Genomic DNA, 12,298 nt, shown 5'->3' with positions numbered 1-12,298 from the left:
ATAGAACTTGCTGGATTAAAAGCACTTTCAGGTATAATGTTGAAATTCAGTGATGCTGAATACACTGGAATACTGACACTATTTACCCAGTCCTTCTGCTTACAAAGCTATGAGCTTATAACACAGATCACTGTTGCTCGTTTTCATATGCATTTCATCCATATTTGAAATTTTGCCTTTCTATGTAAAATATAGACATAATTCAGAGATAATTAATTTATTTGAAAACTAGGCAAACAACAAGCTTCCACAGCTGCAGCAGTGATGTACATACCATCTAGCCAATCAACAGCTAACACCACTTAATGGCTGCCATAAGAAATATGAAATATGGATCGGTCCACAGAGTAACAGATGATACTGTTCCAGGCAGGTGGCACTTTAGGCTCTAGCAAACGGATTTTAAGATTCTCAAGAGGAAGAAACACTGTATTTACATTATGCAGAACAAGTAATCTATCAACTGAGATGAAGTGTTATACGATAGAATTTAGAAACAAAGGAGAGTGGCGTCCTGACTATTTCCCAATAGCCTTCCATATGGGATAGTATTACACCCAACTCTTGGGTTTCGGGCACCATCTAGAGGAAAGATTGGCATGATGCAGCAAGGAATTTAAATACTATTTCTTTAAAAATAGCAATAAACCTAGAGCAGATCTTGTATAATACCCAGCAGCTACTTAGTTATTATTTAACAGCTCTTATCCAGGGAGAAAGCTGTATGAAGGAGTGGAAATATGGAGATTTGTCCCACAAGACGGGATGGCAGTGTGCATGCAGAATCTCTGCACTCAAGCAAAGCCCATGACTATAATTACCGCTAATTGTTTGCAACTCTTTTTTTTTTTCTTAAGAATAAATAAGCTGTGATACCTACATTTAATTTTTAAGTTGCCACATTTAGAGATAATCCTAAAATAAACCTTGACTTTTCCATATTCATGTTTGCCTACGTGGTAACTGCATAGTACAAGGTACCAACTCTTGAATTCCTTCTAAATAGCACTTATTTTTCTACCAGTTAAACAAAATCTTGGGACTTCATTTCTGCAACAATTACAAATCCTTGTTTGCCACTTAGCTGCATATGAAGGGCCCAAGATAAGCAGGATGTACATAGAAATGTGCATGGAAAATACAGGAAAAAGTTGAAAATGTTTAACTCGCTCTAGTGTTTAAACCCATATGGATTCAGACATATGTATTCCCATCTACATTTACTGAAAAGGAAAGGAAGAATCCAGGCACACCTGCAGGATTCCACTCTAAACCTTCTCTTTTTGATTTGCAGCAGTACATCTTCGTCTGGTTTGTGAAAAATTGCAATCATGTTTTCACACTAAAAGCAGGTCAGAATCTGACCCACTGGGACAGCGTAACACTAAAGGAAAAAAAGACATTTACCTGGTGTTACAAGCTGACTATTGGGAAGTTAATTTAATTTATAGTCAAATTAAAGAGGGATAAACTCTGCTGGCTTGCATTTACTCTCAACTGCAGTAACAGGGCATGATGGGCCATTTCATAGTGGAATACAGGTATGAGAAGCACGCTGACTACAAGCACTAGTGTAGCCTGGGTGGATCAGAAAGATGCAAAAAGATGAAAAATGGCTTGTTTTCAAGTGCTGAGAGGTTTCTACAAAACCAAATGGGTGGAAGGGATGGGCTTTTGAATACTACCGGTTTCTACTCCTAATATCCTTTAAAGGCTTAAATTTCTACTTATTAAAAGGCTTTATTTTCTACTTATTTATTCTTTAAAGAGCAGTATGGAAAGAAACTGTTACCATCCAGTTTCCTTCTCAAAGCACCTCTGCTTCTGAATATCTCCGTTGTCCCTTAACAACGATTACCACGCCAGTTAATGTGTTCCTCACTATTTGGTGCCGCTGCTTCTGTTGGCATTTACATAATAAGAGTTCTGCTTTGGAGAAAGATGAATAAGCACAACCATAAAATCTGGCTTTCACTAGGAGATTTACTATCATCCCCCAGCATGCTGCTGCTTGGACGCAGAGGATCCAGAGAGAGATGAGTCATGGAGCTGCAAGATGCGCGTGTGGCTGCAGTGTGCTGTGGAGACAGAGCTCCCGGGGAACAAAAGCTACACTTGAGGATGGGCATTACTCGCCAGGCAGATGACTCCTTAAGGGGGAAATCCGGGAAAAGTGGGAAGAGGCATCAGTCACAGTCCTTATAGCAGCCTCAGGGAATAATAAAGCAACTGGGAAAACATTAATGATAGGAAGCCAAGGTGCCAGGGAACCAGCAGTATGGGAAGAGGCTCAGGAGTCACTCTGCAGAGCAGTAAACTGCAGCCACAACGCACTGACGGAGCCCAGCCAAGGGAAGAGTTATACAACAGCTGTTTTGGGCATGACTAACACTCTGTTTGTATTCACTGGACTGCAGGATGCCTGCGCACCTGTACTCTGCCACACACACACAACAAATAGTTGGGTGATTACTAACATGCTCCTTTCTTGTTGATGCATGAATCCATCTCAGCAGCAATGAGCATGCAACACAGAGCAACACAGAGCAGTGAGGTCATGTATCTATAAGCATTTAAGCAAAGAGCCTAAGTGAGGCTTCTGTATGGAATAGTGTAGGAAGGACATACATGAGGAACAGAGAAGCTTCCTTTGGGGACATTTTCTATCCCAGGTTTTCCATTTCAGAGCCTATTTTAGCTACCACAGAAAATCCCATCAGCTCTACAGGCCCCCAAAGAATAATCCTGCCTATTGTGGTGGCGCAACTTCATGTGTTGCCACCCCAAAGCTCAAATAAAAGCACAATTTCATAAAGAAATGCACTGGGTAACTCTTAGCAATAGAACACACCAGAACATGGTGCTATACAATATTTATGGTGCTGTGATTTCTCTTGTCACAGACTGATACGTAGTTTCAGGGTATATTATAAAATATTATTATAAAACATACATTTTATGCATACCTGTCATGCATAAAAAGATGAGCTTGCAATTCTCAGCTCTGAAGACAGGTGGGAAACATGTTACCTCTAAGGACAGTGAGTATCACCACGCTCTTTTCCTAGCTGGTAATTTCAGAACTGCAGTTTTGGACTGTCTCTCTCAAAGGAAGCACCCTTGCTGGTAACACTGGAGAGGTGGGAGAGCTGTTACTATCCCTAGAATGGAGGTTTGCAGCTTGGCGAGGCATCACCTTGTGTCTCTGTGGGTGACGAGCTGATCAATGAACCTTAAAATGATTCCAAGAGTGACTTTTTTATGTATTTAAACTCTCATGAGCAGCTTGAGAACTTCAGAGAATGAAGAAATGAGGTCTCCACATCACTCAGTGAACTCCTGGCACAAAACAACTCCCGCGGCTGTGTAAATGGGTGGGTGAGTGTAGATGAAGTACGCAGAGCAGTGGAATGTCAAGTGCCCAACTCCTCCAGAGAGCTCCTGTGCTTGGCTGGGCAGCCTGAAACACCCCAGCAAGAGGCTTCCAGCAGGAAGGATCACATCCTGACAGCAACAGCAGGTAGAACTCTGAAAACAGAAAGCCCAGTCATGCTCAGAATGAATTTATTCCTAATGTTTCAACGGCATTGACTGAGGATGATTCAGCTCTTGGCATTCAAAGCATAAAGATGAGTTGTCTTTTTTCATTTTCCAGTTATGACACTGATTGTTACACTGCCAAGGCTTGGGGAGTTCTAATACCCAATGTCAAGTATATATGGTGGCAAACCACAATTTTACACTAAAGAATGCTGCTAGTTCACTTAATATGTTTGAACAACTTATTACTAAGGTGGCATAAATTTCTGGAGCTTTGACAGGATTATTTCCCATCGAAAAAGTATTTGTTTCCCTCGAGAATATTGACAGCGACTGATATTGAGCCCTTTTTTCCTTGGAGGGAACATGTGCTGTATCAATCATATTTTCATTTCCTGGATACTGGGAGCAAACAATTTTAATTTGGCTCCTGCAGCCTCCCATCCTGCAACCTTGGCATGGCCATGCCCCTCAGGGTGTAGTACTGACTGTACCTGCTGACACACTGGCACTGCCCACTCCATGTGAGACGCACCACAGCCCGTCTGAGCGATGAAACACTTCTCCAGGTGCCCAACCCCAGGCATCCCCATCACACTTTGTTTATGGGGCATCAGCACCTCTATGTTTATGGTGGATTAAACCATGCCATGAGCACAGCCAGTGCCTGAAGGGGTCCTACAATGGTGCTGTAGAGGGACTCTTCATCAGGGACTGTAGCGATAGTACAAGGGGTGATGGGTTCACACTGAAACAGGGGAGGTTCAGGCTGGGGATAAGGCAGAAGCTCTTCCCTGTGAGGGTGCTGAGGCGCTGGCACAGGGTGCCCAGAGAAGCTGTGGCTGCCCCATCCCTGGCAGTGCTCAAGGCCAGGTTGGACACAGGGGCTCGGAGCAAGGAAGGGGTCCCTGCCTGTGGCAGGGGGCCGGGACCGGATGATCTGAAGGTCCTTTCCAACTCAAACCATTCCATGTTATCTGTGCCTCCAGCTCTTCACGCCCGGACACCGCGTCCCTAAAGATCCCTGCGCTTATTAACAACTAATTGTTCCCCGGTCCTCCGCTTCCCAGCGCTCGGCTCCTACGGCCACGGCGCAGGGCCCAGGCACGGCACCACCACCGCCGCCATCACCACCGCTCCCTCACCGAGCCGCCGGCCGGAAGCGCCGCGTGACGCACAAGCACCACCCCGCTGCGTCACACCCTCCTCCTTCCGGCCAGGCGCTTCCGCCCCGTCCCCTCCCGGCGCCGCTTCCCCCCGTCGCGAAGCCGTGCAGCGCCCTCGTGCGGCGGGCGGCGTGCCCTGCACCGCGCTCGGCGCCTGCCTCTCGGGCCGGGATCTCTATGGGGCGACCGGCGATGCGATGAGCCCGAGCGGGAGCCGGACCGGGGCTAGCGCCGCGCACGGGCAGCGGGGCTCCTCCATGGGGGCTCTGCCGCAGTAGGAGCGGCGTCTCCCCGGGGTGCTATCCGCCACCCCCCCTCCCCCTCGGGCCTCCTGAGGAGGATGGCGACGGCGGCCGCCCCGACCCAGCTCGAAGCCGGTGGGTATCGCTGGCGGCGGGGGCTGCCCTCCGCCCCGCCGGCCCCCCCCACCCCGCGTTGTAACCGTGTCCCCTTCTCCCTCCCTCCCTCCCCTCCCCTCCGCAGAGCTCTACTACCTGATCGCCCGGTTCCTGCAGTCCGGACCCTGCAAGAAATCCGCCCAGGTGAGCGGGGAGCCGGGAGCTCCGGCCGGGCCGGGCGGGGACTGGACGGGCCGAGCCGGGCCGGGGCAAGGGGACGGCAGGCGGGGGAGCCGCTGCGCTGCGGGCGCCGGATTCACGTCCTTTGTGTGTATGTGTGTGTGTCCGTGTGTCCGTCTCTCCCCAGGTGCTGGTGGAGGAGCTGGAGGAGCACCAGGTAAAGCGCCTGCCTCGGCGGGACGGACGGGGGAAGCCCTCGGGCCGGGGGGCTGTCGGGGGTTGCCCTGCCCCGGTGCAGCCAGCCCGGGGCTCGGGAGACCCTGCGGGCGGCGGGCCGGGGGCAGCGGCGGAGGGGCTCCTCCCCGGGGCGGGCTGGCACCGGCGGGGCTCCGCTCGCTGCCCGGGGAGGGGGCGCTCGGCGCGGGGCCGGTCGGGGTCTGACGGCCGCCTCCGTCCCCGTTCCTCCTCCCCTTCTTCCCCGTCTCCCTCCCGCAGCTGATCCCCCGGCGCCTGGACTGGCAGGGCAAGGAGCACCGCCGGAGCTTCGAGGACCTGGTGAGCCAACTTTCACTCCCGACTTCCCCGACAAGTTCCCCTTACTCCGTGCCGCCGAACCGTGTGCCGCTCCCCGTGTCCCCCCCCCCCGACCCCCCTGCCGGTCCTCCCTCAGGGCTGCGCCCCGCCGAGGCCGCGGCCGCTGCCGGGCCGGGCCGCGGGGGTGCGGACGGGAGGGAAGCGGAGGCGCGGCCGGGCCGGGTGAGGGGGGACGCACACAGCGGGGCGGCGGTGGGGGCTGCTTGGTGCCGACTGACTGCCGGCGACGTGCTATTGTGGGGCTGGGAGGGTTATCTGAGGGCACGTACCGGGGCCCAGCCCGGCGAATGGCGCCGCGTCTTACAACGCGGAGAGCGGCGGGAGGCGATGGAAGGCGGCAGCCGATTGGCTGCGGCGCCGCGGAGGAGCTGGCAGGGTGGGCGGGATGGGGCGCGGGGCGCCGGTTCCCCCTCTGGACCCCCCGGCTGCCCTGCGCGCCCCTCGCCGCTCAGCCGGGGCGGCCCCGCTGCGGCCTGCAGGGGGCCTCGGGGCGCTTCGGCCGGCTCCCGGCACTGCGGCGCCCGTGCGCCCGCCGCCTCACGGGGAGGCGGTTTGACAGGCCTCCCCCCGCCCTGCGCTGCCGGCGATGGGGCTCATAGGGCTCATAGGGCTCATGGGGCCCGGGTCTCCCCCCCACCCCACGCCGCAGCAGCGAAGAGCAACGCGGCCAAACCCCCGCGGGGTGGCGGAGGCCGCGGGAGCTGGTTCCTGTCATTGCCAGGCCCCGGAGGCTGCGGGGGCCGCGGGCAGCGGGGGATGTGTGTGTGTGTGTGTGTGTGTGTGTGTGTGTGTGTGTGTTCCGTGCCGACGTGCCGCCGGGCCCGTCGCCGGGTTCAGGGTTTACCCGGCCTGCGGCAGCAGCCGGGGCTCAAACCCTGAGCCAAGCCGGGGCGGCTGGGCCTGCTTCAGTGTAAAAAAGAGTGGGTTTTAGGAAATGATACATTGAAACTATGAAATGCCGGTGAAATACATGGAGTAGCTGCTTGTGCTAGGTACAAACCACACGGATCTCTGTCATTGAGAAAGGACAGTTTTCTTCTCCGCTGCCCAGGGCCCGGTCCGTGGGGATGGACGATCTCCCTTTGCGGCCCTGCGATGCGCGTGTCCGTGCTGGCCTCCCTGAGACAGTAGCGAAACCCCAGAGTCATTCTGATGTGTTTCTGAAGGGTACAAATGGCCTTGTTTCCATTTCTGGGAGCTCTGGGCAATAATGTCTGGTGCTGATTTAGCACTTTGCAGTTGGAATGCGGTAAACTTACTAATAGCTTTTCTAATATTGATACACTGCATGCATGTGATCATTGCTGTCTCCTCACCTGGAAGGAATTGAAAGTACATCCTTGCCTTTCCCGTCTTGCTCAGTGCAAGGGTGATGTGGCGTTTTGACATGACTGTTGCTCCAACTGCTTTATAGCTTGCTCAACAGTTAGTTTTCCACTTTAGCAATGTTGCAGAAGCTCAGACACAGATGGAAAAGCTCCTTGTGTCGAGATGAGGCATTTGTACCTGCTGGCTTTCCTTTGCCAAAATGTATTACGAATTTAAGATGAAAGTCATGCTTCATCATACCTCTTGTGGATAATTCTGGGACTGTGTATTGTGTGAGCTGACACAGAGTAAGTACTGCATTCAATACCTTTTAATGCTGAATTTACTTTAAATTTACATGGACTGTAACTATGGGCTGCTCAGGTTTAGCTTATGACTATTGACAGTTTCAGAGGAAACTGACAGTATGAAGTCTCGTTTCAGACACACTGGTTTTGCTTAGTTACAGTAGCATGTGCGTTTTTCCCTTTCGTTCTATGGGGTGTGAATAGAAAAGCCTTAAAACCTTTTTTGATGTGTGTGTGTTGCGTGGTGTTGTTGAAACCATGCACTTTAAACTTTCAGAAACAGGAGATAAACCCTTGTAAAGTGAGGATTGGAATTAATGGGAAATTGCTTCTTGCTGTATAGAATTATCAAAATTAAGTATAGGATTTTTTTTTTCCTCTTGTATGAAATTAATAATTCCTTTTAGATTGCCTTCTTATTTAGTACTATATATTATTATTTAGTAGTATTTAGTGGTAATGACTGTTACTGAGTATTATTTTACTTTCTATTATGATTTACAGTAAGGAACAGGACTATGAATGAATCATTACAGTGAGGCAGGTTGATGCTGGGTAGGGTGAACTGAGCTCCTCTCTATTCATCCTCAGACTGAAGCTTTCACTGCTGAGGTTGTTGAAGAAAGGCTGGTTTTTCCCCTCATTGCTTTGGGTTTGATGTATTTGGAATTTGGACCTTTGGTTGCATATGATTGTATATTAACCTGAACTACTCGACTTCAGGACTAACTAGATATCTGCATGTTGTGTTTAGAACAAAGCCAGGATTGTGAAGAACACAGATAACTCCAAACTTTGTTTGAATTATCTCAGGCACATAGTGAACCGAAATAAATTGCAGATGCTAGCAATTGGAGGTAGAGTCTTTTCTACCCATTTCTCCCTGTTGCATACTTCCAGACAGAAAACCATATTCAATTACAATCTCTGCCCTGTGTTGCAACTACTCTGGCCAGGCAGGCCTGAGATAGTCGAACGCAGTGAATTTAGAGAAGTCTGATTTCTTTGGTTGCTTGCCCAGTATCTGCTTTGGTGAATCCAACCAAGTATTTCTTGGTTTAGTTGCTGATGTTTCAACTTTGTTTTCCATTCTCAGTTTGACTATTCAGGTTGGTGTTGGTATGTTTCAGAAAATACACCGATACTCTTTCCATTGAGTATGTTACTGCTCTTTTGGAAATGATAAAGATGTAACAACTGAATCTCCTATTAGGTGGCTTTTATCTCGGGAATGTTTACTCCCACTTCACTCCAGCTTTTAGTCAAGGTCTGAAAACTCTCTGTTGAGATTTCTTTTTCTTTACTTTTTTTTTTAATTTTTTTTATTTGAACTTGGTCTTTGACTTTAAATGTCAGGTACCACAAGCAGAAGAGTAGTTTAAGATACAATAAGAAGAATCACACCTAATGAGCAAAACCGTGCAGAGAAGACTCGCTTATGTGTGTTTGTGTTCCCATTGTCGTTTCTCTTTGTTCCACTTTGGAGTACTTTTTATGTGCAACATATGGCTGCCTGTCTAGGTAGTCATCCAGATGTACTCCAAGGTGGGTTTTATTTTGTTATTGACTGCTGGTGGTCTTGAGGCATGAAACATGTTTGTAAAGGGAAGGGTCATCACTTTCCTTATGAAGGCCTGAAGTATGTCAAACTTGCACACAATTAGTACACCTATTTTAAATTAACCATGGCCATTCAGTGTAGAGTCAGCTGTTGTACAGATGAGTCAGGCTGAACCAACTCAGCTTATCAGAACAGTCTCCAGTGGACTGCTGTTTGAAATTATCTCTCTTTATTCCTGATAAAGATGACTGGCTCTGGTCTGGATTTCAAGAACTTTGACAGGCTGTCTTTTCTGGCTCAGCCTGTTTTGGTCTTTGTGCTGAAGATAAGTATAATTTCAGGAAAAACAGAAAATCAGCTATTGTTTGACACTGTATTCAAGTGGAGAATTTGCATCCTTGAGTGGCTGTGCTGGTATGGAACAGCTTATGGGATTTGGCTTTGAGTTTCTGCCTGCCCGTCTGCATTGATTTAAAACTAGCTTTGAGTCCGAGGCTCTGTTATTTATAGGTACCACCAATCCTGCATTAGCAGAGAAGAGATGTTACGGTTTTGTCACCTCAGGAAAATGTCATCTGGCAGTATGGTAGTTCCAACCTGTTCTCTCTGGGGAATCTGGTAATGGCTTTTCAAATTCATGTCTATTTGCATACTGTTGACATCTTGTGCACGTCCAGTATCTGAGCTCCTTTTTGCTGAGATTCTGTATTTGAAGTCTTGAATAATTTCCTGCTTGCTCAGCTTGGTCTTCTTGGTCTCCTCTACTGCCTTTTTGATACAGTTGTCAATTGATTCTTAATTGATTGTTATTTTGGCAAACAAGGGAAGTGTCGTACGACTGCCTGGAGGTTAGAAATCTGCTGCTGCTGCACAACTGCCCACAGGGGACTGGCTACAGTGGAGCCTTCGAAGGTCTGTGTTGCAGCCTGCATTGCTTCCATAATGCTGGTCTTGTGTCACATTTAGTCTGTGCTTTGAAGCAATGTTTTACTGGGCTTCCCAAAAGAGATATTTCAGAGCTATCTGGTTCTGATCCCTGGGAAGACAGGCATCTTATAAGTAGAGCTTGCAACGAGTCATTTTTGTTTGTTTCCTCTGTTGTAGGAAATTCCTTCCTTGGAGGAGAAATTGTCAGGAGTCATACCAGGGTATTTTGTTTGTTTGTTTCTGGGATCAACAAGCTTCTTGCCTGTCTTCTTAGCTGTCCAGTGAGAACCCTTTGCCCAGTAGTCTTTGAGGTTACATGGTAATGCTTCCAACAATAGAAGCATGAACACCTTTAGGGGTATGACTTTCTCCTAGTCCTGATATGACTTCACTAATAGTTCTTTACCTAGTTTACTTTACTTGGAGCTGCTTATCACTGTAGCAACTTATGTCCATACTGGTTCAAGCAGGCATGGCTGTGTTATATTTGCCCGGGGTTGTTTATGTAGATTTGTTTAAAAGAATGAGTTAACTTTATGCAATTCTTGACAGATTTTTAGATCCAGAAGACCTGTAGGGTTACGACGTCTGAGAACTCTTCTGTGTTACTGTGGCATGTTCTTGTGCTTTCACATGTTAACCATTATAGGGTTTTTCACATCTTAAGGCAACAAAAGGTTTTTCCCATCACAATTTATTCCAGGGTGCAGAACTTGCTCTCACTTATCACGTTTTCAGCTCTTCTGCATTATTCAATGACACACTTTAAAAAGTTCTTGTCAGGCATGTTTTTGGCCTGTATTACTTGTCTCCAATTTTTTTTTTTTTTGAGTTTTCTAAAATATTTTCTAATACTCTAAAAAATATTTTCCCATGTATTTGAGGAGGTGATAATATCCGTGTATGGGGTTTGGACTACCACACACTAAAAGGTGTGGCTATAACTGATGCTAAGCTTTGCCTTTTTCCATCCTTCTTTCAACGAAAATCTGATTTTTCAGAAATCATTGTTTCTCTCAGCTCTATGTTTTCAGCTTCATGTTTTGGAAAGATACTTAGAATCCATTTACAGCTATCTCATGCAGAGGTGAAAGAAAGGATTTTTGTTTCAAGTTCTTTCGGGAACCTGAAAACAGGATTGCTTGTTTTGCGTTGGGCTGTGGTTTAAGCATTTTGTCTGGAACTTCATATGGAAAAATATTCTCCAGGAGAATTTGCTGCTCTTGCTGCCTGCTTTGCTAATAACAACAACGACAATATTCAGGTTAAGGGTCATTTATTTGGGCTCTTCTGGCTTGTAGAAACATGAAAATGTTCAGGTAAAGAAGTGTGATACAGCATTTCTTCTGTAGCATGGCATGGTTCTGATTGCAGGTGGCAAATCTGGTGAGTAGGACGTGTTATGAAAGTGAATGGTCACTTCAGTGTGTGCCTGGTCTGTGCAATATGCTCCACATTAACTGTTGCTTAGAAAAATTTACAGTCTAATAAAATTGTGCCAAATCTAGATTCCTCAGCAGCATGCTTGTGCCGATTTAACTCTGGCTCCACGGTGGAGTTGCCAACTTTTCTGGTCTGGGCTGCAATCAAGCAGATGTCTGGTATCCTGAGCTGTTTAACGTCTGGATGTCCCAGGCAAATTACCACCAGGCATGTGCAGATAACTGCCACATGCTCTGTCAGTCTGGCGCATCCATCTTTCATCTTTGAATGCTGGCCGATCTGCACATGTGTTGAAGTTCTCTCTCTCTGCTATTCCTTATAAAACTGAGGCTTAACCTGCGGATCTTTAACCAATAAAGTCCCTTTCCGTTTCTGAGTCGATGCACTGAGCTAACCAGGACTGCTCTGTCTCCATAGTAGGTTATTTGCTGCCAGGCTGAATTCAGCACCTTTCTCTAGACATAGAATAGCAGCGATACTTTAGAAGGAGCATGTTCCTGAGTGAAAGGGGAAGTGTTTTGCTGCATGACGCTAGGAGAATGGTTTGGACTTTCTGCGAAACTGTGTATTTCCAGAGACAGTGGTATGGTTTGGTTTTTTCCCTGCTCTAGAAGTGTAAAATTCCATAGCTTCTGGATTGTTTGCTCTCTTTCTTTTAAATCCTTTAATCTTGATAAATTATTAGAATTGGCAATTGTGGACTGAGAAGCATGTAACTAATTATCAGAGATGTAAAAAAGGATTTCATACTCAGATTTTATTAAATTGCAGATTCACTCTAGAATAGCCTTTGTTTGAGATGCTTTCAGATCTTTTACATACTGAAGGGAGGCTAGAGCAGGATAATAAAATACTTCATCTCATTAACACATTTGTAATATTTCAGAAATGAGTAAGAAGGATAGGCAAATACAAAAGTTCAGATAATCCTTT

At 47.5% G+C, this 12,298-nt stretch overlaps 1 protein-coding gene and 1 long non-coding RNA gene across 2 annotated transcripts in view; one reads left to right on the top strand and one right to left on the bottom strand.

Annotated features, from left to right (window-relative positions):
- Window positions 1-201: 201 nt before the first annotated feature.
- On the bottom strand, window positions 202-6,019 carry LOC136019649 (uncharacterized). Its single transcript, XR_010614990.1, has 2 exons — window positions 5,201-6,019; window positions 202-3,528 (listed from the first exon to the last, which is right to left on the bottom strand). It is a non-coding gene; the product is annotated as an uncharacterized LOC136019649 (long non-coding RNA).
- Window positions 4,839-12,298, top strand: part of BRWD3 (bromodomain and WD repeat domain containing 3) — a 59,223-nt gene continuing 51,763 nt past the window's right edge. The window contains exons 1-4 of the mRNA XM_065690054.1: window positions 4,839-5,083; window positions 5,190-5,248; window positions 5,412-5,441; window positions 5,720-5,779. Of these exons, the coding sequence (XP_065546126.1) occupies window positions 5,047-5,083; window positions 5,190-5,248; window positions 5,412-5,441; window positions 5,720-5,779 (186 nt within the window). The 5' untranslated portion in view covers window positions 4,839-5,046. The remainder of the gene's footprint in view (window positions 5,084-5,189; window positions 5,249-5,411; window positions 5,442-5,719; window positions 5,780-12,298) is intronic.

The sequence above is a fragment of the Lathamus discolor genome, chromosome 9 (assembly GCF_037157495.1).
Source record: "Lathamus discolor isolate bLatDis1 chromosome 9, bLatDis1.hap1, whole genome shotgun sequence".
Classification (NCBI taxonomy): Eukaryota; Metazoa; Chordata; class Aves; order Psittaciformes; family Psittacidae; genus Lathamus; species Lathamus discolor.
This window is presented reverse-complemented; position numbering and strand designations above follow the sequence as displayed.